The sequence below is a fragment of the Cucumis sativus genome, chromosome 3 (genome assembly GCF_000004075.3).
Source record: "Cucumis sativus cultivar 9930 chromosome 3, Cucumber_9930_V3, whole genome shotgun sequence".
NCBI lineage: Eukaryota > Viridiplantae > Streptophyta > Magnoliopsida > Cucurbitales > Cucurbitaceae > Cucumis > Cucumis sativus.
Window position 1 is genome coordinate 26495912 of NC_026657.2, and position 25996 is coordinate 26521907.

General features: G+C 31.4%; 2 protein-coding genes and 1 long non-coding RNA gene across 3 annotated transcripts; 1 reads left to right on the forward strand and 2 right to left on the reverse strand.

Annotated features, from left to right (window-relative positions):
* Window positions 1–1908, forward strand: LOC101203328 (trimethyltridecatetraene synthase). The gene is made up of 2 exons (XM_004144380.3): window positions 1–962; window positions 1087–1908. Exons 1-2 carry the CDS (start codon window positions 66–68, stop codon window positions 1714–1716), a joined length of 1527 nt encoding a protein of 508 aa, XP_004144428.3. The 5' UTR covers window positions 1–65; the 3' UTR covers window positions 1717–1908.
* Window positions 1909–16382: 14474 nt separating this feature from the next.
* Window positions 16383–16961, reverse strand: LOC105435118. The gene has a single exon (XM_011654523.2). It carries the CDS (start codon window positions 16839–16841, stop codon window positions 16479–16481), a length of 363 nt encoding a protein of 120 aa, XP_011652825.1. The 5' UTR covers window positions 16842–16961; the 3' UTR covers window positions 16383–16478.
* Window positions 16962–22662: 5701 nt separating this feature from the next.
* Window positions 22663–24056, reverse strand: LOC101203575. The gene is made up of 2 exons (XR_969056.2): window positions 23715–24056; window positions 22663–23591 (listed from the first exon to the last, which is right to left on the reverse strand). It is a non-coding gene; the product is annotated as an uncharacterized LOC101203575 (long non-coding RNA).
* Between the last annotated feature and the right edge of the window lie 1940 nt (window positions 24057–25996).

Genomic DNA, 25996 nt, shown 5'->3' on the forward strand with positions numbered 1-25996 from the left:
AAGCCTCATCACACTTCCACCATCACACATAACAACAAATCCCCATTTCTACCATCAAATTCACCATGGAAATGAAGTTTCCTTATGTAGTTGCGGCTTGGATAGCCACTTTGGCTATCCTCCTCCTCTCCCGCCGTCTCCGCCGTCGCAAACTCAACCTTCCTCCCGGGCCAAAACCATGGCCCCTAATTGGAAACCTCGACTTAATTGGCTCTCTGCCTCACCAATCCATTCATCAACTCTCCAAAAAATACGGCCCCATCATGCATCTTCGTTTCGGATCGTTCCCTGTCGTCGTTGGATCCTCCGTTGAAATGGCAAAGATTTTCCTCAAAACACAAGATCTCAATTTCGTGTCGCGCCCAAAAACTGCGGCGGGAAAATACACAACTTATGACTATTCCAACATTACTTGGTCCCAATACGGCCCTTACTGGCGGCAAGCTCGTAAGATGTGTTTGATGGAGCTTTTTAGTGCAAAAAGACTTGATTCTTATGAGTATATACGTAAGGAAGAAATGAATGGTCTGCTTGGAGAAATTTACAAGTCTTGTGGTGAAGTAATTAAGGTCAAGGATTATTTGTCTACGGTGAGTTTGAATGTGATAAGTAGGATGGTGTTGGGAAAAAAATATACGGATGGATCAGAAAATGGGATAGTTAGTCCAGACGAGTTTAAGAAAATGTTGGATGAGTTGTTTTTGCTGAGTGGTGTGTTGAATATTGGGGATTCAATTCCATGGATTGATTTCTTGGATTTGCAAGGGTATGTGAAGAGAATGAAGGCTTTGAGTAAGAAATTTGATAGGTTTCTTGAACGTGTGTTGGATGAACATAATGAAAGAAGAAAGGGAGTTGAGAATTATGTGGCTAAAGATATGGTGGATGTTTTGTTGCAATTAGCTGATGATCCTGATCTTGAAGTTAAACTTGAAAGACATGGAATCAAGGCTTTTACTCAGGTAAGTTCTTTTCCTTTAGAGTCTATCTATATCTTGTTTTAACCATAGCTTCCCACTTGTTAAAGTATTTTCAAGTATTTTTAAACTCACAAGAACGACCATTGGTTTTTTTCAAAACATGTAGGACCTTATAGCAGGTGGAACGGAGAGTTCAGCCGTGACAGTAGAATGGGCAATATCAGAGCTATTAAAAAAGCCAGAGATATTCAACAAGGCAAGAGAAGAACTCGATAGAGTAATCGGAAGAGAAAGATGGGTAGAAGAGAAAGACATTGTAAATTTACCTTACATCGATGCAATTGCCAAAGAAACAATGAGACTTCACCCAGTGGCTCCAATGTTAGTGCCAAGAATGGCTCGAGAGGATAGTCAAATTGCAGGGTATGACATAGCGAAAGGGACTAGAGTGCTTGTGAATGTATGGACCATTGGTAGAGACCCAACAGTGTGGGAAGATCCACTTGAATTTAAGCCAGAAAGGTTCATGGGAAAGAACATTGATGTGAAAGGTCAAGACTTTGAGCTGTTGCCATTTGGGTCAGGAAGAAGGATGTGTCCTGGTTATAATCTTGGCTTGAAGGTTATCCAATCAAGTTTAGCTAATTTGTTGCATGGGTTTACTTGGAAGTTGAGTGGAGATATGAAGATTGAAGATTTGAATATGGATGAAGTTTTCGGTCTTTCAACTCCAAAGAAATTTCCTCTTGATGTTGTTGCAGAGCCAAGGCTTTCTTCTTCTCTTTACTCCATTTAAGCATTAATAATTGAAGGGAATTTCTCTTTTTCTATTTATGAATCATTTAAGTAGTTTCTATGTGTTATAGCTTGATTATTGTTATACTAAGTCTTTAAGTCAATCAGAATAGTACAAATGAAAGTGATATCATAATAACATGTGAGAAATAATAATAATGGTCAAATGTGAGTTTGAAGTTTTTCTACTCTATTTCCCATTTTGTTTTGTTTTTTTCTTTTTATTTATTGGAGCATGTGTTACTCAATTTCATGTATCTCCCTCCTATTCAATCATTTTATAAGGAAAAAAATATTGCAATTTTTTTTGTTTGTGTTTGCACAACACTTTTGAAGAAATTTGATTTGTGAAATTAAACTTAAGTTGACGTTATACAAGTTAATTTGATGCGATACGGTTTGATCTCTAGAATTTAATCGAATGATCGACTTTATGAGTCTTCTAGCTCTTGGGAAAATTCTCAACCCCGCTAACAAGAACTTCTCACAGTTCTCTTATAAGCTTTATGAGTTTGAGCTTGATTGATCCATGGACCAAACTCATGGGCTCAACCACGTGGATCTGGGTCATATTTAGCATATGAGTTAAATTAAGCTTATTTTTTTGTTCAATTGAACTTAATTCAAGTAAATAATATTTAATTGAACCAAAATAATTAATTTGATCCAACTGTTATGATGAAAACATGTGGCCTCCATTATCATAATTGAATTTATTGACCTTGTAAATAGACCTTTTCGTTTGATCATTTATTTTTTATAAAGCAAAAGAAAGATATGAAAAAAACTTCTTCTTCTCTCTTTTGTTTTTTTCTTCTTCTTGTTTTTTTCTAACTTTTTGTGCCTTTTTTTCACTAGAAGTAAAGGTAAAATCTTCTTCTATATTATTTTTTATAATTTTTTGTCCCTTTTTTTTTTGGAGGAACTAAAGGTATGATATTCTTCTTCTTCCTTTTTTTTTTGTGCAATCGTTTTCAGTGGTGACTCTATCGTCAGTGATCAAACTTCTACTAGGGGATGATAGGGCATTTGTCGTAAGATCCACCTCCCTAGTAGGAACGATTGGACATCTTGGTTTTGTTTTGTCGGTAGGGTTCCAACTTCTATTAGGAGACGATCAGACATTTGCCATCAAATTCACCTCTCTAGTAGGAAATATCGGGCATCTTGGTTCTTCTTCTCTATTAGCGATCTAATTTCTACAAGGGGACGATCAGACATTTCCTGTCAAATCCACCTCCCTAGTAGGAATAATCGGGCATTTGCATTCTGCTTCACCGTCAGTGATCCAATTTCTACTAGGGAACGATCGGGCATTTACTGTCAGATCCACCTTTCTAGTAGGAACGATCGGACATTTGTGTTCTGCTTCACCGTCAACGATCAAACTTTTACTAGAAAACGATCAGACATTTGTCGTCAGATCCACCTCCCTAGTAGGAACAATTGGCCATCTTGGTTCTGCTTCATCGATGATCCAATTTTACTAAGGAACGATCAGACATTTGCCGTCAGATCTACCTCCCTAGTAGAAACGATCGGACATCTTGGTGCTTCGCTGTCAGCAATCTAACTTCTACTAGGAGACGATCATACATTTGCCATCAAGATTCTTCGTTCTACTTCTAGACATATTTTCAAAAGGTGAGCTCCCTCTTTTTCTTCTTCTTCTTCTTCTTTTTTCATTTTTTTTCTTTCTCTTTTTTTCTTTAATTTCAAGAGACATCAACAAAGCCTCAGAAATTGATTTCGAAGAACATCTAAACTTATTTGAACTTGAATTTTAGGAAACATCAACAAATTCCACATAATTTGATTTTGCGGAACTTCTAAATTTTTCTGAATCTTGAATTTCAAGAAACATCAACAAGGCTAATTCCGAGGAACTTCTAATCTGGAAGATGGAGTGTTAAACTTCAGAGTAGTGATGTCCCTTATAAGCATCTAACTTTGCAACATCTTACTTCTAGTGCAATACCTCTTTGATTTGTTATATTGCTCCCAACAGGACATGTTTAACTTTAAGATGATATTCTTTAATGAAAATGAACGCCATCAATTGCTAGTGTCATGCTTTACGTGGTCATAACACTGCTCTTGTTTTATGTATGACCAAATTTAAGAATGATTTTAAGTTGTCTACATACCCTTATAAGGATCAAGTCATAACGTAGTTCAACTAAAAAAATTATTTAAAAATCTAAAAATTACGAAGACTTATATATAAAATTAGGTAAGATTGTGATATAATATTTGGTAAAGATAACTAAATTTGGAAAAAAAATTGAAAATACATAAGATTATTTAAGTTGGTATAAGATTTGGAAATATTTAGAAAAATTACTAGAATCTTAATCAGATGATATATAATGAGAATGTCTTACAACAACCAATAAGTGGGTAAAAACACCAAATATCGGTGGTCGATTTCAACCAAGATGGATTAAAAAGAAATGTTCGAACGATTTTTCAAAAAGGATGTTAATTTTGTAAGACTAAAACTCAACTACTTACAATTATTTTCAAGAACAAAAACTCAAAAACTAAAAACGTTACTACATGTGGCTTAAATAGTATGCTTGCATGTGGAAATTTTTTTTTAAAAAAGGATATTTGAATAATTCCTATCCACAATTTCTTGTACAAATATGGTTATAGGTTAAATACAATAGAAAACGAAAGAGAAGTCATGATTTTTATTTTCTCTCCATAAATTTTATATGATCATCAGCATCATCTTGTTATTTTTATTAAAGGGTAGTTTGAATTGAGTAAGAAAAAATATTTTAAAAACACGAGTTTTGAAAAAATAACTTATTTTTGTTTAAACTTATTTTTGTGAAAATTATTTAAAATGTCTTTAAAAAATAGTTTTGAATGACTTCCAAACATTAATCCTTTTTAAAATAACTTATTTTTAAACTAAACACTAGAAAATGTAATTCAAGCGCACGATAAATCTCTGATAGCAGCCAATAGAATGTCTCTATATTTGTTTAATAATTACAATTTTTTGAAATTTAGAGAATGATGAAAGAACATATCTTCGTTTATCACTAATTTCGGCTAGAAAATGTCGTAGACAACAAAATCTCATTTATCGTTTTCTTTTTTTGTTATGTATTAATTTTTTTTGCTTAACTTTTTGTTCCTATGTTCACCTACAAATACATATACTTTTTTTTTTTAAATTCTTACCACTCATATATTGCCATGTGAATTTAATTAAACAAACATATATTTTACAAATTTCTACATATAAATATTGCAATTCATGTATACAAAATATTATTATTTATTTCGACAACAACCTTACAACATATTGTAACATCATGATGGAACGTACGTGTTAAACATGCACAAAAAATGGAATTGTCATTCGGGTTTATTTACATGTTCACAAATAAAGGGTATATGTGTATGAAATTGATCGGCTTAATCAATTTCGATGGATATAAAAAAATTATAGATTTTGTTCATTAAAATGGTTAAGTTGATCCGTTCTACCGAGTAGATTCAAGCAATACATTTTCATAGGTTGTGGGGGTTGTTAAAGATGTAATTGATCTTTTGGATGTATGTGACAAGTAGGTTTATAAAGAATATGACCCTATCATTTTTAAACAATTTCTTAATATCAAATTACTATAAAGACTACTTTTAAACACTATAAACGAATAGGTTCAAATTTGTATTTGAGCATACCTTTTCCAACCAAGTTTTTGTTTTTTCAATAGTATTTTATTGGTTGATAGAGTCAATTATTTGATATGATGAACAAAGATGGTAGTTTGAGTTAGTTGTCTGAGGTGATTGTTAGTTGGTCACCAATGTGGTCGTCTCTAAAGTTAATTGCTGAGATGGTTTTCAATAAAGTTAGTTGCTGGAGGTGAATGTTGCCTACTATTTTGGCATTTTCGTTGATAGAATGGTTTGGAGTGTGACACTTCTTCACGTGTTGAGATACAAATGTTAGAAATGGTCTTGAAAAGAGAAGAAACTCCTCCTTGCATGCGTTAATTAGGTTCTTGCTACTTTTCCTTTTGGTAGTTAACAACTTATGTTGGCCAAGCAATGACAATAGCGCACATGACGTGAATAGATTTACAACCAACTCTTTTATACAATTCATAAATCTTTTTCAGATGAGGGACTAAGAGCGTATGGTTGTATCAAATATCCATGCAAATGTGTTTTAAATGAAATAAATGTTTTAACTTCCGAACATGATTTATTATTTCGAACCAATCAACCATGTTTCAAACGAAGATTTAAAACAAAGTATTTTAGAAACACTTAGAGATTCTTTGACAGAATAATCTTCTTCAAAACCATCTCCAAAAAAGAAAACAATTTCAGGAAAAATTCCTTCACAAATTTTAAAAATCCAAAGGAAGAAACACCCGTTTCTATATATGATTTAAAATTTGAAATCAATTGCCTAAAAAGAGAAATTTCTCAACATAAATATAAAATTTTAGAAAGTAAAAAAAAAAATTATCAAATGAAAGAAAATGATAATTTAGGAGATTTAGATTTAGGAAAAGACTTTCTAAGTAATCTAAATTACGAAATTAATTTAGTTTTAAGAATAAGCTTTCAAATATTGTTTTGTTTAATTACACTGAAAATAGATGGTTTCAAAATTACTCTGAAGAAACTATTAGACTTAGGTTCAAATCAAAATTATATTAAAAAATGTTTAATTCCTACAAAATATTTTGAGTTCTTACGTGAGCAAATGAAAAAATATTAAATATCAAATTTAAACTTTCAAAATACATCACTGTTTCAAAACATCTTTTCTTTTAGAAAAAGATGTTCGACAATAATTATTTTTTGGTACACCTTTTATTACTTAATTATATCTTTTAACAATGAGTGAAAAAATTATTAGTAACAAACAAATTTTGAGAAGAATTAATTTTTGAATTTATCTCTCCAATTTTACCTCATAATTTTTAGAAATTAATGTTTTGAAATGTGAACAAATTAAAAGAAAGAGAAAACAAATTAGTTTTTTTAAGAAGAAATTGATTACAACAGAATTGGAGAAAATTTAAAGGAAGTTTCAATTCAAAATAGGATAAAAGAAATTCAATTTAAAATTGAAAAAAAAATTGTTCTAGTTTACCAAATGCATTTTGGAGTAGGAAAAAACACATAACGAACTTCCATATTCCAAAGAATTTAAAGAATTAGATATCCCAACAAAAACTAGACTGATTCAAATGAAATCAAACTTGCTAACACATTGTAAGAAAGAAATACAAGATTTAATTAGATGAAAATCTAATAAGACGTTCAAAAGGTTCATGATCGTGCTTCACATTTTATGTCAACGCCGCCGCCAAAAAAGAGCGTGGAGTTTCAAGGTTAGTAATTAATTATAAACCTTTAAACAAAGTTTTAATTTGGAATGGATTAGATATTCAATACCCAACAAACAAGATTTATTAAAAAGAATTGCAAATGCAAAAATATTTTTTATATTTGATATGAAATGAGGATTTTGGCAAATTCAAATTTCTAAAATAAATAAGTACAAAAGTGTTTTCAATGTTCCGCTTGGACAATACGAATAGAATGTAATTCTTTCTCGGCTAAAAAATGCCCCCGTTAGAATTTTACAAATCTAAAAAAAATAAGTACAAACTTGCTTGATCTATGAATATCCATATTTCAGAGGCATACTTTACGGATCTTAAAAGACACTAGACTTATTTTAATGGATCCTCGTATTAAGTTGAAGAATTTAGATGTTGATTTGTTAGATGATCCAAGTTTCCTTTATTTAACCATCTTGAGATCATATATTATATTTATTGTCAATTAAACTTAAGGTATGTTTGAATTATCTTTTAAAGTGTTTAAATTCGAAAAGAAAAAAAAAACCTTCCATAACTTTTTAAAAATTGAAAAATATCCATTTTAAAGAAAACACTTATCAAAACAAAATAAGTTTCTTACCGAACCACTTTGATGGGATTCTTGATGTTATATTAAAATTACTAAAACACCCCCTCATACTCATCCTCCATCCACCTTTCTCTCCCACATTTTTTTTATTATTATATTATTTAGAAAAAATTATTATTATTATGTTTTGTCATTGAAGATCAATTAATAATTTTTATAATTATGAGATACTTTTTTTTCTAAAATAAAACTGTCTGAAAAAAAATTAATACAGACAAAAAATGTTCTAGTTTTAACTTTAATAATTTTAAATTAAGAAATTTTTTAAAATAATAAATTTTATGAAATATTTACGACCTATACCAAATTCTATCACTGATAGTCGTTAATACACTATAGTGATAGATGTCTATCATTGATAGAAGCCAAAATTTTGCTATAACTTATAAATATTTTAATTTATTTTGCTATTTTTAAAATGTACGATTAATTTTAAAATATATTTCTTTCTTACGAAACGGAAATATACGTGTTTCTTTATGGTAATTTGGTTCAAGTATAAACATTTTTAGTATATGTCAAACTAAAGAAAATTATATATATAAACACTTACAAAAATATCTAACCAACTACGTAAATGTTTAAATTTTAAAACTCATTTTAAAGAAAGTATTTAAAAGAAAATGTAGGTTCGAAAAATATTTTTTTCATAGAGCGTATTACATTATTTTATAAAATCGAGATTGATTTTAATTATAAAGTTAAAATAAAATTTAAATTCAAACTCACAGTCATAGTCATGATAAATTATTATTGGTTAGCTAATCAGATATCCCAACATTAAAAAGACATCATATCTTATAGATAATGTATCTTACTGTGCTTCATATAAGAAGACTTTACAAAGTCTTCTTCTAGTATCCTTTCACATGCTAACAACTTACCTTTCTTCCATTAAATAATATTTTCCTTAACTTTTTAATTTTCTTTAGAAAATATTTATATAGTCTAATCAAAATTTGAAGGTTTAAAATAAGAAATGAAAAATGTTAAATTATAAATTTGGAGAAAGTTAGAATTTTGTGTTTTTAGTTTATGATTAGAACTTAACCTCTTAGTTAGGTAAAGTTTACTTAAGATCCTTTGTTTGGTAGATACTATTGACAAAAAGAGTTTATCAAACCATAGGTTTGTCGGCGACACCATGTTCTTCCTAACTAAATGGAAGATGTAGATCTATCGAATTTGTGGGTTATATGTAACAATCACCATTAATATTTTGAACTATTTGTTAAAGGAGATTTATGTTAGTGTGTATGCTTTTTGGATACAAGGGAAATTTGGATTCCTCGCTTTAACAAGTTATGATTGAAATACAGAGAAAACACATAAACATGCTCCTATGGAGGATAAGGAGAAAGAAAACTAACATTTGTAGAACCTCCCAAGAAGTCTCAAATTTTTCAATGAACACCACGAGCAACACCACAAAATATTCCTTGTTATCCTCAAGATAAAAAATACACAGAGAATTTGTGGGGTTTCTGTGTTTTTGTTTTAAAAGAAAAATTATTTGCAGAGACTTTTTCTATTTTTGCAGAGAGAGTTCTTTATTATATTTCACCTCCCTTCTACATCTTAATCAAAAGATATGAATAGAGATGGAGAGGGAAGTTATCAAAATAACTTCCTCCCTCTCCCATTACGTAGAATAACTCCCCTCGGAGTTATTCTTTTATTTGAATTAATATTAATATAAATATAATATAAATTCAAATTATATTATTCTTATATAATATTAATTTATATTATCTCATATAATATTAATTTTATATTATATCTATATAATATAACCAATGTTTAGATCTTCTCATATGATCTATAGTTCTAATATGAATCGAATTCATATTATTATTATTTGAATCATATTCAAATATTAACTTCTCTCAAATATTATAATGTATCAAATACATTATATTAAGTGTATCATATACAATTTATTTCCTTTAATCAATTTGAACGATTCAAATTAGACCAAAATAAATTTGATTCTCATTTATCTTTATTGGGCTAACAAGGGTACTTTATGGATCTACAGATTAAAGCTCCAATGATGTGAGATTAATTAATTAAACTCTTTAATTAAATTAATCACTATTCATTAACTATCAGTCATTCCACTAAAGACCAATAGTTGCTTCTTACTGTAGATATATTTTTGTGTCCATTAGATATAACCAATCAACAGTGCAATGACCCTTCACAAATTGCTCATAAGTAGCTAGGCCAAAAATTATCGTTTTCCCTATAGTTACATCTAACTCCTTAAGTACCACAATTCCTCTAATGAACAATAGTTATAGTCCCACTATAACGAAACTCTCTCGGGCCAAGAGAGGGTGTGGCGTACATTGTTCAAGCCCTAGAATCAACCCTTAAGAGCAATTTCTCTACTTACTCTATCTATAGAGAATGAGTGAATTCTTTCTTGTGTAGTTGTGTTCCTAGCTCCCTAATCAAACGAATCTCCAAAATGATAGGCTTATTGAGTCGGCGATATAGGCCACTCTCACCCATGCAAATCAAAAACTGCCTTCATAGGCAGGAGTTCACAACTCACTCAAGATTCAGGTCAAGTCACCTATGGTCATCTTGGTGAAATGTAGTCTTAACTAGTAACAGTGTTAATAAGAGAGACTATTCATTTTGTGGTCCGATCTTATACAAACTCTTTGTATAGAATACCCCTGCTCTAATGTCTCGACATGAATGATTAGGATCAAATCATTTGTAGCACTTTACAACAATTGTAACAACTACAAAGCAAGCCATATTCGTAGTGTCACCAGAATAAGGTATTCAACCTTATCCATCTACTATAGACCATTTAGGTTATCATTTAAACATGATCCACTTGTATGTCTCCACATACATGTTTAGGTTACATAAGATAACCTTGGATGTTAGTTTATTGGTTTTGTGGGTAAGTGCAACTAAATGTCAAATAAAATAATACACTTTATTTTATTAGATAAATAAAATGTTTGTATAATATATACAATTACAAACTACAAAACCACAAGATTTAGGGCATCAATCCCAACAATGATCAATGCAAAAATTTCAATTACACTGTGAACTTTCCAATCTCGTTCAAGATCAACATTAGAAATGATATGGTAGCCTTGGCCAATAAGCAAAGTTGAATTTTATTGTCTCAGATTGATAGTTTTGGAAGAGGTGAGTGGGTATAGATATCTAATAAATGAAAGAGGAATATACAAATTGTGTTAGTGGTAATAGCATAACCCTATCACCACATGTATGCGTTGTCGTCATATTCAATTGGGTTCGGGTAACCGCGCTTGCACGAATAAGTATGTAACTTTTATTACCTATTCGAATAATCTTTATTACAAAGCTTTTATTACCTATTCGAATAATCTTTATTACAAAGCTGTTCCAATTCTCCTGCTCTTCACTTGCCAGTTCCTCACAAATTCACTTATTCCATTTTGAATTCTCTCATTCCTCCTCTCCATATTCTCTCTGTCTTTCATTTACAAAAATTCTGAGCTTCAAATGGTTTTATTTCTATTTTTGTTCTGATGAGTGCGCGTCAGAATAAATAAGTTATGTTAACTTTGGAAGAGCAACCGACAATACGATTAACATCACAATCGACCAAAATTACTTTTAGAACAGTGGTTTGTCATGATACAAACAATACACTATTGTTCAACAATGTGAAGTAGTTTTCCACATCTACACCCGCCTATTTTTCGAAATCGAAGACAATTATGGAAATGAAGTTGCTTCCTAACGTTGTTCATGTTCTTGTGGTCATTAATGTTCATGTGGTGATGTCAAGAGCTTAGTTAACCATCATCCAACTAAGCATGCAATGTCTTTTCTCATGGGTGTCAATAATTCTTTTGGTAAAAAATCCGACTTGGATGCTTCTTACAAAAATCTCGAATTGAAAATGAAGGAGGGTTTTTCTAAATATACCTATTTTAGGTGCTCCCGATCTCTCCACGTTATGAAAGTACTATTTAAAGTTAGTTTAAAAAAGTAATTTTGAGTACTTTTATAATGGTAGAGGGATGGGTTGGTTGTCAATGTCAATGTAAATACAAAGTGAAGGCACAGTAAGCAATGATTGGTGTCAGAGAAGAAGCAAACTTAATTATTATCAATGTCAATGGCAGAGGGATGGTTTGGTTGTCAATTTCATCCCTATTGGATCATTTTCTTAAACATAATTATTATCTAATTGGACTACATATTTCTCTCTTTTCTTTTAGCAGGGAAGAAGCAAACATAAATAAAATGATGATGACATATGAGCATGTTAGTAATATTGTTGGTTTACATCTCTTTTCTACAATATTTTCAGCCAATTTATAGAAATGTTTTTTACCATTAAATTAATTATTAGAATTTGTAATGGAAACAAATACAACTTGCAAATTCCAACCATATATTTTAAAAATAACATAGTAATGTATTAGTTTGATAGCAAATTGAGACTCACTCCTTTTCCTTTACATTGTAGACTTTAATTTGGCCCATTATCTAAGGGTTCAATTTTGTTTGTTTTGTTATAGAATATGTTCATTTTGTGTGTGTGAGTCCATGGGATACTTTATGAAATACAACAATGTGTGATCCATCAATAAAATAATTTCTACATATGATCACATTTTATACAACTTGCTAGGTTAGGATCCAAATACCAATCAATGATGTCTGTCATATCTGGCTCATATTAACTCTCCATTTGTGTAGGATGTTATTTGGTTGTTAAGTGAAACTTCCCTACTGTATCCATGGTTAATGTTGCTACTAAAGTCATATGGAAGAGAGGGAGAATCCTCTACAAAACCAAATCAGACAATCAATCATCCAAGAACAACAATAATTTTACCTTTATTTTACTCGATCTCGAGTATACATTGTCCTAAGATGCTCCAAGATGTAAGACTTCTATCTTTAGTTATTCTATCTTACGTCGAGATGGCTCGAGATGAAAGAATTTTGCCTTTATTTTATTCAATCTTGGTCCTATATTGCCTAAGATGCCCTGAGATAAAAGACTTCTACCTTTAGTACGTTATTCGATCTTGGACCTTAATTGCATTGAGATTGCCTGGAAAGAAAAGAAATTTGTTTTTATTTTATTCGATCTCTGGCAACAATTTTGTCCACATAAAGTCCATGAAAATTATCTACAAATAGAGGTCATGTTCTTCCATTTGAAGGGGGAATAATGGACAATGAACTACCGAAGCTTTGAAAGATTTGAATATTCAACCTTTTAAGCTCTAAAGACATTAAAGTTTTTATCAATCTTGACAAACCACTTTGAACACTATAAGAAATAAGATTTTAAAGGCGTAGCAATACGTTATCAGAAACCCTAACCAACGTCGGAGAAGGTTGCTGCGACGTCGCGGACGATGTTGACAGACACATCACAGAAAACACAACGGGGATACCAATTTCCCCGAAGCAGCTCACATCAACGATAGAAAAAATTTCCTCGGCGTACATTGCATAACGTTGTAGACGGCTTCCGCGACATGACCTTGCAGAAGCCTTATGCCACGAACACATCACAGACGTCGCAGAAGGCTTTAAATATTATTATTATTTAATTGTTTATTTTATGTATTTTGTTATTGTTTTAGTTAATTTAAAAATATATATATGAAAAGAAACCCACTAAATTCTTTCGCATTTATTTATGTCATTGTCAGATATTATTTATGTTGTTGATAAATTAGTCTATTTCCAAGAGATTAATCGTTTTGGAGAATGAAATTGGACAGAAGAAGGGATGGAGATGGGTGATTCAAATAAGAGAAATAGAGAAAGTACAAGGACTGAGAGACGGAGATGAGCGATTCAAAGAAGGAAAACATGGAGAAAGTAGAGGGAAGGAGAGAGGAAGAATGAGGAATAGTGATAGAGGAGAAAGAGAGGGACGAGGACACTTCCGGCTACGACGCTGCAACGACGAAGACGGACGGACGGCAGCACAGATCTTATCCTCTCCATCTCTCTCAGCCAATCTTCTCTTCCTTTCGTTTTACAATTGGTTCCGTATTGAAGGGGGGAAGAAATAGAGTGGACTTTCTCAGACATCTTTGAAAACATTGGGGAAAGGCCTTTTCCCCGACGTCGGACAACTCCAACGTCGCAGAAAGATTAAATAATGAATTCATTATTTAAATATTCTCTAACGTGCACCTGTCACACGTTGTGAAAAGTTGACCGTTGTCACTTCAATACTTACACTTACAACTTCCACTTTTTCCGACGTGCGTCAGATAGACGTCGAAGAAAGTGAAGATATTAAATTTAATTTTAAACTTTCTGCGACGTCTGGTTCTTATGCATTGCGAAAAATGAAGATATTAAATTTAATTTTAAACTTTCCGCGACGTCTTATTCTTATGCGTTGTGGAAAAAAAATATTAAATTTAATTTTAAACTTTCTGTGATGTCTGATTCTTGTGCGTCGCGGAGACATCACGGAAAGTGAAGATATTAAATTTAATTTTGAACTTTATGCAACATCTGGTTCTTGTGCGTCCCGGAAAGTGAAGATATTAAATTTAATTTTAAACTTTTCCTCAACGTTTGATTCTTGTGCATCGCAGAAAGTGAAGATATTAAATTTAATTTTGAACTTTTTGGAACATCTAATTTTTGTATATCGCGAAAAGTGAATATATTAAATTTAATTTTAAACTTTTCACGACGTCTGATTCTTGTGCATTACATAAAGTGAAGATATTAAATTTAATTTTGAACTTTCCACGATATCTGGTTCTTGTGCGTCGTGGAATGTCTTACTACAAGAAATCAGAATAATTGCGACACCAAAAACAACGTCGGTAAAAGGTGTGTCATCGTTGATCACCTTTTGTCGACAACACACAAAATGGTACGTCGCGAAAAGTGACTTTTCGCGACGCACGCAACACAGAGGAACAAGACGTCGTGGAAAGTCTAAAAATTAAATTTAATGCGTTCACTTTCTGCGACGCATAAGAACCAAACATCGCAGAAAATTTAAAATTATACGTATTGAAGTGACAATGGTAGTCTTTCCGCTATGTGTGGTAGGTGCACGTCGGGGAATGTTTAAATAACTAATTCATTATTTAACCTTTCTGCGACGATGACGTTACTCAATAACGTCAGGGAAAGTGTCCTTCCCTGACGTGTTCAAAGACGTCGGGAAAAGTCCACTCTATTTCTTCAACATAGAATCAATTGCAAAATGAAAGGAAACGAAAATCGGCCTAGAGAGAGGGAGAAGAGGAGATTCGTGCTGCCATCCGTCCTCTTTGCCGTCACCGTTGCCGCCGCCGGAAGTGACATTGTCCTCCTCTTTCCCCTTTGTTACTATTTCTCACTCTCTCACTCTCCTTCTCCAAATTGCTCATCTCCCTCCCTCATTCCTTGTACTTTCTCTCTTTCCCTTCTCTGAATCGCTCATCTCTGTCCTTTTTTCTATTTAATTTCATTCTCCAAAACCAATTAATTACTTGGAAATAGACTAATTTATCAGCAACATCAATCATATATGACAAGGACATAAATAATGGAAGAATTTTGTGGGTTTCTTTTCATATATAAATAAAATAATTAATTAAAAAATATATTTAAAACATTTTGCGACGCCGCGTCGCGAAAGCCTTCTGCGATGTACTCCAACATGTGTTGGGAAAATTTTCTTCGTCGTTGACGTGAGCTACGTCGGGGATACTATCCCCAACGTGCTTTCCCCGATGTGCCTGCCAACGTCGTCCACGACGTCGCATTAACTTTTTTCGACATTGGTAAGGGTTTTCGGCGACATATTGCTACATTGGGGAAACTCTTATTTCTTGTAGTGTCTTTTCGTCGACGCAACGTCGAAAGGTGGTCAACACTGATGCATCTTTCGTCGACGTTGTTTCTGGCGTCAAAATTATTCTAATTTCTTGTAGTGGAAGATTAAACTTTCCTTGAATTTCAAAAGATTGAAGTACTCAAGTTCTAAAGAATGAAGATTGAAGCTCTTAAGATCGAAGCTCTGAAGCTTTGGAGATTAAAATACATATTAAAGTTTTGAAGATTCAAGCTCCCCAAGATCCAAGTACTGAAGCACTCAAGTCTTGAAAGTCAACGCTCTCAAAGCTCTTAACTATTGAAGACTAAGTTTTCAAGCTTCAAAGACTGAAGCACCTAAGTTTTGAATAACGTAACTGATGATCTAAATTATTTGATCCTTTAAAGATTAGAAGATGCCAACAAATTATGTGTATCTTAAACAACCTATAAGTTGAAGATTCAATCTCCTCAAACTTTAGGAAAACCTCACAAGTTTATCCACAAATTGAAGAGTGATCCAAGTCAATCAACAAGCCAAAGAACAATCTAACATGATCAAGAAGCAAAAGGCAAATCCAAGATGGTCAAAGAGTTCAAAGGTCGATCATCGAAGAAGATCAACAAGTTAAAGGTCGATTTTCCAAAAAAATTATCAAACCAAAAGACTAATAATATCAAAAAAGATGAACAACCCCAAAAGTCGACGATTATTTTTTAAAAAAAAAATAAAAGTAAAAAACACTTAAATGTAATACAAGGAGAATTGAAAACAAAGAACTAAAAAAAAAATCTATATATTTCAAACAAATCGGTATCTTTTAAAATTCAAATTTGATTTTAGAATATAGCAAAAAGAAAAAGAAAAAGAAAATCCCAAATATGTATTAATTAATTAAAGATGAACACTAAGATAAGAAATTTCTTTACAAATTTAGAGATTGGAAAGGTAGAGAATTATGAAGTAGCAGCTGTAGCAGCATGAATACTAGAATGAGTAGAAAGAGAAACACCCAGAATTGGAATAGCAAAAGAAGTCTCCAAAAGAAGCCTATGTTGATATGAGTCAGCATATCCATAAGCTCCTGCTTCCATTATATCCTTCATCAACTCTTTGTAGTATTTTTTCATCTTCTTCACCATCTCTATGCATTTCATCTTCACCCATTTCAGTCGTATCTTCCTCACTATCCTCCCCCACCCCACGATCCGTCCCGATCTCTTCCCCCCAAGTCGTGCCACTGCCATTCTTCGTCGCCTCCGAAACTGAATTCCACAGCGCCGTAGTTCTTCCTGATGATCCTCATAGCTTCCAGCCATTATGTTTTCAGTTTTTGTGCAACTAAGGGATAGAAATAGCTAGAGAGAAGAGACTGATGAGAAGAGAACTAGAATTAGGCACAAATTATGTGTGTATAAACACTGTTGTTTGTATTAACATATTATATAGATAATAATGTACACTATTAATTAGATTATCATATATGCCCTTCAATATATATATGCTAAGAGCCAGCTTTGATGTAATGTAACCCTAATAATTAATTAAATTGTTTTCAAATATTGTAATTTTCAATCTTCAACTATATTTATTTATTTATTTTTAAGTATAAGTTGATCTGTACATGTCAAGTGGACCTTGGTGGAATTGTATAAAAATGAGGGGCCATAAACACCCCATAAACACACTTTGGCTTCTTATTTCCTTTGAGTTTGAGTGCATTTAAATCTACGTATTTTCATGCTTAACATATTGATCCAGTTTTAGAAATATTACTTATTTTTGGTTCTTATTCTTACTTTTCTTTCTTTGTAGCCAATAGAAAGATATTAAACCTTATTTAGTTATTTTATTGCTTTGAAAACTTGACGTAGCTTTCTTTTTTATGAAAAATAATAATTTCAATATTAAGGACTTTCTTTCCGATAATTCTTTTAAATAAAAAAGCTGCCAAAAAAATTACTTTTAAATACATGTTAAGTGGACCTTGGTGGAATTTATATGTTTGAAAAGAAATTTAATCTTTTCATATTTTCTTCTTCCTTCTTCCTTTTTCTTTCGTTTCTCTCTCTTTCTCACCCTCTCAACGTTTTCTTGTTGTCGTCTATCATTATCGTCTCTATTTAGTAGTAAAAAAATAAAAGAAAATAGAAATGGACTATTTTCAGATATAACAAAAAGTAATAAACCAAAATATATTTACAAAATATACTAAAATATCATAGTGTACTAATAGACCAAAATAAAATATTATCCGTGTCAATATTCATCGTGATAGATACGGATAGTAATCTATCTTATATTCAATATCCATCGTGATAAATACATATAGTAATCTATCTTGATCTATAATGATAAATAGATCGCAATATTTTTTTTATATATTTTTAGAAGTTTTGCTATGTAAAAAAAAATCCACATAATATTAAAAATAATTTTATTTTAACTTTAATATTCTTTTAAATGTTCTTTGATAAAAGAAAATGCATCAACTTACTAACAAAATTGTAATTGCTTTCTTATGGCTATAGTAATAAAAAAATATGATGGCCATGGCTAGAAAAGCTTTTTCCAAACCTCAAAGGTTATCTGTTTGATTTGAGAGTATATGGGGACTCCGAGCCACCAACTTGGTAGAATTGATTAGGTTTTGAACTCTAATTATAATAGTTAGTATTTCTAAACCTATAATGGACTGTAATATTACTATTTTAAATCATTAATCGTTGAGAGAGAGTTTACTATTTAATTGTAATTTTATTATTTTATACTATGCCTAAAATCTAAAATAGTCTGCCTCTGAGACATAGAATATTATAATATATAGATTATTATAATTTACTAACTATACGTTAATCAATTTAATTAATACCCCAAACCCTCCCTTAACCTTAGATACAATATAATTTAATTCTTTCCATGAGAATTATTTTGTTATATAGTAGATCAATGAATTAATTAGGGCGTAGTAAGCCTAATTGTTAGATAAGAAAAAATGACAATTTCATGGAATTTTATATGGCAGGGATTAAATTGTATTAAAATTTGAAATTACAAAATATGGGCTTTTTACATACTTGACTGCTTAACTAACTATTTCAAATTGAATGCATGGGACTAATTAAGTCCTTATATACACATAGGACCAAAACTAACATTTTAACTTCAAGATTATTAGTTTATAATTCTAAATTTGGTGAGTTATATTACTCAAAATTCTAAACAATTAATATTATAAATCAATAATACAAAATTTGAATTGATTCAAGTAAGGAATGTTTAGAATTTTAATTAAGACAGATAGTAATTTAATTTTAGTAACTGAGTCTAATGTCTAATGTTTAAGAATATAAATTTAAAAAGTCATTGCTATATATATAATTATATATAGTGTTTATATTTATTTATTTATTTTATAGAAGTGATAATTAAATAGAGAGGGGAGACAGAAAATGTGAAAGTATTAAAAAATGGCACCTCCATTGCACATATATATATATAAATAATTGAAACAAAATATAAATGATGGAGAGAGAAGATAATAGTGAGGAAATTAGAGAGTTCAACAATCATTAAGTAATATTAATAGAATAGAAAAATGTTGCATTATTGAGGTTGATGGAGCTTTGTGTGACTCACATGGCTTTGTGATGCAAAATATATACATTTTCCAATTTCAATTTATTTCATAAATTTGATGGGAATTATATATTATAGGGGATAAGGTCGAGTTGAGATGTGTACACAAAAACTTTGCCTCTTTATTCTCGTATTATTGTTTTTATATTTTAGAATAGTATCTCTTCTCATAAATAGTTGTAAACGAATCTTAATTCAATTGTGACTCAAATCGTATTTCATTTCTATAGTAAATACAAAAGTGTTCCGTAGACATGCCTTTGCTTGTCTGTTTTAGAGACATATAGCCCTTAGCATTTTTGGAAGGTCGTAAAGCGCTTTATATATATATATATATATATATTACAATTCGTGTGGTGGATGATCAAATTTCTAGAGTGATATTACACGTTTGTCCTAATTTTCTTTCTTGTTTTCTTTTTTTACAATAGAGTGGTGTGAGTGAATTTGGACTTGGCAAAATATGCCAAAAGAAGATAAATATATAAGATAAAGTAGGTTTAGGGTGGTGTGAGTGAATTTGGACTATTTATTGGAATTTTATTAGTTGATCGTTCTCACAATCTAGTCTAGGAAAAGTGTTGCGGCTAAAGACGTACGCAGCGAGTTTCTTATCGATTCAGTCACGAGGTCTATATAAAAAAGAAAAGATTAACAAACCGTAAACAGGAAAAGTCTCTTAGTCAAAAGTAAAAGACATTGGAGAGTAGTTTCAATTTCAACCCATAGTCAAAAGTAAATCAAAAGACAAATCCTAGAGGCTGGACCAGACAATGCCAATAAAGAATGAAAGAAAACGGAAGCTTAGATCATTTGAAGAGCAACAAAGCGTGCCTATGGATTTCTACCAAATTATGGAATTCCAGATAAGCTTTATGAATTCCAATTCAAAAATTTTCTAATGCTACGTTGAAAACTAATAGCGAATTTATTTAAATCTTGTGTTATTTATATTTAAAAAAGATAAATTATACATGACATAATTCTTTTGTTATAATCTTTGACTTCTTCAGTAAAAATGGTGTGTTTTAGAAAATAAGGTTCATAATTTGCTCTAAATCTTCTTCCTCCTCAACTTCCCTCACAACTCGTCTCCTTGCTTTAGCCCATTCCTTAGCTTGTAATAATATTTGTTCTAATCTGTCTATCCTTGCATTAATTATAGTCGGTATGTTGCGTGACTTCCTCATTAAATCCTTTCTATAATGGCTTCTGTGGATCACCTCCATTGTTTGTCGTTGCTGCAAAATAAAAAAGTGAAAGAAAGGTGGACCATAAGTTACTTCCTTATCCCTCGACCTGGTGAAGTTCACTCATGTTTACACTCGATTTATAACTCTTCTCACAAATATGAACTCTTTCTCAAGGGTTATAGTCAAAACTTTGCAACTAAGTTCAAAAGAACAAAGCCAACAACCAAACAAAGAAAGAGTGATTGTAGAGTGTCCAACTCAAGCAAAGAACCAATTGAATGCAATATAAACAAAAGCTAGAAACCAAGAACCTAATGTTCGAGGCTCAATGAACTAGACAGGAAACAATAAAAATTATAAAATCTAAAATTAAGAATCTAATTTTCAAAATTCAAATAATTATGCAAGATGGATAAGAAAGGCCAGGCAAAGCAATGATCCAAACAAGTACTAATTTTCTTTTGAAAATTCAGCAGTCTAAAACTATGAAAATTCATGACTTTAATTGACGTACCTGCTTGAGGTGCTTCAAAAAAAAAATTCCATTAAAACTTCTTTCATCTCACCGTCGACTGACTTTTTTGACCTTTTTTTCTTTTTATTTATTTATTTGTACGTTTTGAAGGGACGGGTATTGGAGAAGTTTAGAGTCCCACGTTGGAAAAACCAAGGAGATTCATAATCTATATAATATAAATGGACTACTCCTCTCATTGGCAATTGGTTTTGAGATGGAACCCCATGATATCAAATTTAACAATGAGAATCACATTTATCTCTTTTACTTTTTTTCTTTTCACAATCAAATTCAATTTAATCATTTTTTCAAGAACAAGACAAAAACCTTATTAGAATATAGACTCAATCAAGAACACAATTAATATATACCCAATTTAGAGCCTATGTTTGCAAAATGATACTAGGGCTCGAGGATTTTAAAATTAGGAACACAATCGGTTGACAACAACCCAAGGAAATATGTTAAATTTGGATTGCTTTTTTATCAAAGACCAAGAGACAATGAAAACTAGTTCCTCACTCGGAGTTCGAACAAACTTACTATTAATATATTGCCCTTCATACTATTGTTTCTAATATAACTTATTATTTGAAATAAGATACATAAACCAATTTAACAGAATGATAACATAACTTTTCATTAATAAAATATAAATTATATTATTCAATATATACAATAATTATATAGAATATATGAAAAAAATACAAAATGAAAGAAAGAATGGATGGAGAGAGAGATCGGGAGAGAATAATTTTTTTTAACAAAATCACCAAAAGAAAAATAATTAAAAGATAATTTTGATTATAATATTATTAAAAGTTAATCACTTATCATATTTACATAAGATATCTTATAAATGCAAATATTATTTATAGTTCACTTTATAAATACCAAACTATATAACAGTTCAACCAAACCACACACTTGATAACCGCCTAGCCAAACCGAAGAAAACTTGAGCGAAACGAAGCTAAAAAATAAAGGAGAAATTGATCCACTCTTGAAGGTTTTAGAATCTGGTTTGTGGTAGCCCCAACCAAATTAAAGATGGGAAAACCTTCATTGATAACAATGGTGGTGAAAGAGAGACTTATGATAGCATTGATAGACTTAAATAATGGAAAGAGACGCATCATAGACGGGGTCAAAAGTTAGTTGAAAATCTCTACATACAATGACCAAAGCTTCTGATGAGACTACAAATCCATGAGCAATTTATGAATGTGACAATCATCAGTCATCTACAGATACTTAGATGATTGTAAACATAAAACTACAAACTAATCCTTTGGCAAACACAAATGTTGATAGCTTCAACTATGTAAAACATAATGGATATTGTTATTAGAGATGGAAGCTTTGACACTAGAAGTAGTGTGCACTAATAAACAAATGGCTAAGATTGTTAGGGTTTTGAGATGGTTATGATTTTCCTTCTTTAATACTTGAATTTTAGTGAGAAAATTATATTATTGTATAGTGTTATGTGGTACAATATAGACATTATAAAAAAGAGAAAAATAATAGTAAAAAATATGGAGAAACAAATATTAAGTTTGATCTAATAGAGGTATAATATTATTATATTTAAACATTTCTACTAAAAAAATGAGAGGTCTAAAATGTTTGTACGATTCCAATATAGACTATAAACTATGAAAGTTGCAAACTAAAAAGGAGTTATAAAAAACTGAGAATATATGACTTAAGAAATTTGATTCTCCTATTTTATGAAGATCCATTAGATACTCAAAGTGAGTATAGCTAGTTGATTGCTGCTAAAAAAGGTAATAATAATTTGTGTGTAACAATTACAAATCAAGATTAATGCTACTCATTCCCTTTTCGACATTGGATAAAACTCACTTCCAAATAAAATTCCACTATTTCACAAAGCTCCATTAAACACTCACCAACTGTAACCTGCACACCCTTTAATCTGATTGAATTTAATTAACATATCATATTCAAACTCAATAATTGATTCTGTTAGGTCACCCATTCCAACAAATTCCCCAACCCCATTTTTATAATTTTCAATTTCTTCCTCTTCTCAAATAAATTTCCAAAAAGGAAAAGCAAATCGAAAGCAAGAGAAGAAGAAAATTATATTCGACATTGAGCATCAAAGATAAAACATTATTTTCTCTATTTCATGTTTTATTTTTTGGGGGGAGGAGATTTTTATCCCAATTTATTTGTTTGGAAAAATTCTTTCATTCTCTGGAAAAATCCAATGTTCATCGTCGAAATGAAGCAGCTGCCAGATCAAGCAAGAGCCCGGCGGCGGATTTGGTTGTCGGCAGCGGTGCTTGGAGTGGCCGGGCTAGACCTCAATGCTCTTGGGGAATCTAAACTCCGACGGAGGATCTGTCTCATAGCAGTTATGAGATGAGGCGTCGGGTCCGGCGGTGGTCCGATGGCGGCAGCAAATTTCTTACGAAAATTCATATGCTTTGCTATGGCTTCTTCGGTGGTGATAATTTCATGGGACTTAAGAATCTCATCTTGAACCGCCTCCGAACACAAACCGCAAATCCATTTTCCGTCGAACCGGCGGCGGATTCCCTCGATATAGGCCCCTGTACATTCCTCTGTCAGCCCACAACACTCACACTTGGCAAATTCAACATCCATTTGCCCAATCAGCACCGCCGCTGCACGATTTTCCGGCACTGGGGGTGATATAGCCGCCATTGATTCTGTGATTAAAGTCGCTGACATTTACAAAAGAAGAAGATTTAGAAATTGCTCTGTTCTGTTTCAGAAACAGAGAAATCCCAACCATTTGAGAAATTTAGGATAAAATAAAAAAAAAAAAAGAGAAAAAAGATTATTACCTTGGGGAATTTTATTGAATGGTGATTGAATTTATGTTTCCCTTTCCCACTCTCCAGCTTCTTCCTCAGAATCTTTGTCTGTAAATCGAAAATCAGACATGAAAACCATTTGAAAAGGATTAAACTCGATTGGAAGAAGGCAAAGAAAGAAACTCAAATTAGATCCAGTTTGTAGTTTCTTTGTTTGAACAATCAAAGAAAAACCCAAAACCTTTCTCTTCCCAATAATTGGGGAGATAATCCAAGGCAGTATGGGAAAGAAAAGAGAAATATATTTTTCTTTTAGTTATGAAGATCAAATTTGAGGGAGAGAGAGAAGAGGCAATGATTGAGTGATGTTTTAAAGGGGTGAACTGTAGTGTAATCTTCATAGGCATCCATTTTGCCGTGATTAAATCCTGACCGTTGAGTTTTTATTAGCCAGCAAGGGAACAATTTCCCGTTGATTTACCCATAATTATCCTTTTTGTAACGGTTAATTTTTTTGAATTAACTGAGACACGTGTCATATCCTTTAAATTATTTTTAAATGTCAATTTTAATTGCTTTTTATTACCTTTTCTTTTTCTTTTAATATTTAACTTTGGAAAGTAAGTATTTTTTATTCTAAATTTGTAGTCTATGTATTTTAAGCCACTTTTAATTTTAGAAAGTTTTAAGTTGTTCACTTAAATTATGCTTAATAGTTAATACCTCATTGTTTTAGAAATATATTGATAAGGTTCAAATACTATTTCTTGTTTCTTCATATTTTTAGTTTTGATTCTTATTTGCCTTTTTAACTTTCTTCCTTTATTTTGATTTTATAATTTTAAATTTTAAATTTTAGTTCATTTTCATTCATTACCAACTTTTAAATTTTAAATTATGATGATATATAATTAAATTTATTTCAATCCATGAATTAAACTAAGATGTCTTGTATTCAAACTTCTACATTGTTGTTTTTTTCCCAAATATGAATATTCATTTCCACTTGTTAGACATTCTTTATATTTTAAATTCACAAGTGAAGAATAGTGTTAGATGATTCAAGAAACAAGAAGACCCTAAACTTCAACCGAGGATCTGTCTCATCGCAGTTTGTAGCTTCTCAAGTGTGAATGCAATGTCATTCATTTGGTTCCTAAACATCTTGACATAGGGATGTTTGAGACTTTGGGCCAATTGCTTGGTCTAATGTAACGTATAAGAGCATAAGGAAGATTATTGAAAATTTGTTTTGTGTGTAGCTTCATCACTTTATTAGCCATAGTCACTCTGTTTATAAAATGTGAAAGTATGACATAATTAATATCCTACTTTGAGAGCTGGATGGTTGAAGGTCAGTATAAGAACATTGATAAAAAGTTGCTGTGTGTTAAATGAAGGTGGACCTTCAAAAGGTTCATTACTCTTCATTGAAATTTCATTTTTGACACCTTTCTGACTTACTACTACTCGTAAATTTGTGAGTTTGGTTAGGGTCTACACCACATCTCCAATGTACTCAGTTTCTACTCATGTCTCTGTTGAGAAGTATTTTTATGGAAGGAGACGTGTTAGACAAATGGATTCACTATCACCATATTTCTTTGTGAATATAGTGAAAATGTTGTCTCGTTTGTTGGATTATCTTCAACTCAAGCAGATCAATATACAATTGCAACGTCTAAAGCTGCTTGTGAAGCAGTTTGGTTAAAGGAGAATTCCTTTGTGATAATATGTCTAAGAATTGCAATGACCAAGAATATCTTGTATTTCATGCTCGGTCAAAGCACATTGAGTTATGTGTCACCATTTATATTTGAGATTTGCTGAACAAAGAAGAAATTTACTTGGAGTTCATCGACACAAATGATCAACCAACTGATATGTGTTCACACAAAGAAAGCTTTTGAAAATTACAGATTAAGAGATGTGGAACAAAGAACAAATTTACATGGAGTTCATCAACACAAATGATCAACCCTAAATCCAATCTCACCTTTGATCCACTTTCCAACTAGACAATATGAGATGAATTTAATTAGAGTTAGTACATTAAAGTCGTTTAAACGTGCTTCTAACTGAGATAATTGAAAACCAAAGGTATATAGGCTCGCATTATAGCCTATGACGACTTTACTAATCCTTTTCAATGTACGTAGAACAAGTTTATGAATTTTCTAAACATTTTTTTATGTGGGACAACTGCACTTTTAATATTTTGTCAAAAAACTCAACACCTAGAAATATTGACTTTTGAATGATAAAGGTTGATTTCACCTAACACATGGAAGTGGTGAATGTAGTGCTATTTC

Excerpts from the sequence above, each read along its gene's own strand:
- LOC101203328 (XM_004144380.3), top strand. The coding sequence starts at position 66 with ATGGAAATGAAGTTTCCTTATGTAGTTGCGGCTTGGATAGCCACTTTG. Across the intron at positions 963-1,086 it reads GAATCAAGGCTTTTACTCAG|GACCTTATAGCAGGTGGAAC; the intron begins GTAAGTTCTTTT and ends CAAAACATGTAG.
- LOC105435118 (XM_011654523.2), bottom strand. The coding sequence starts at position 16,841 with ATGGCTGGAAGCTATGAGGATCATCAGGAAGAACTACGGCGCTGTGGA.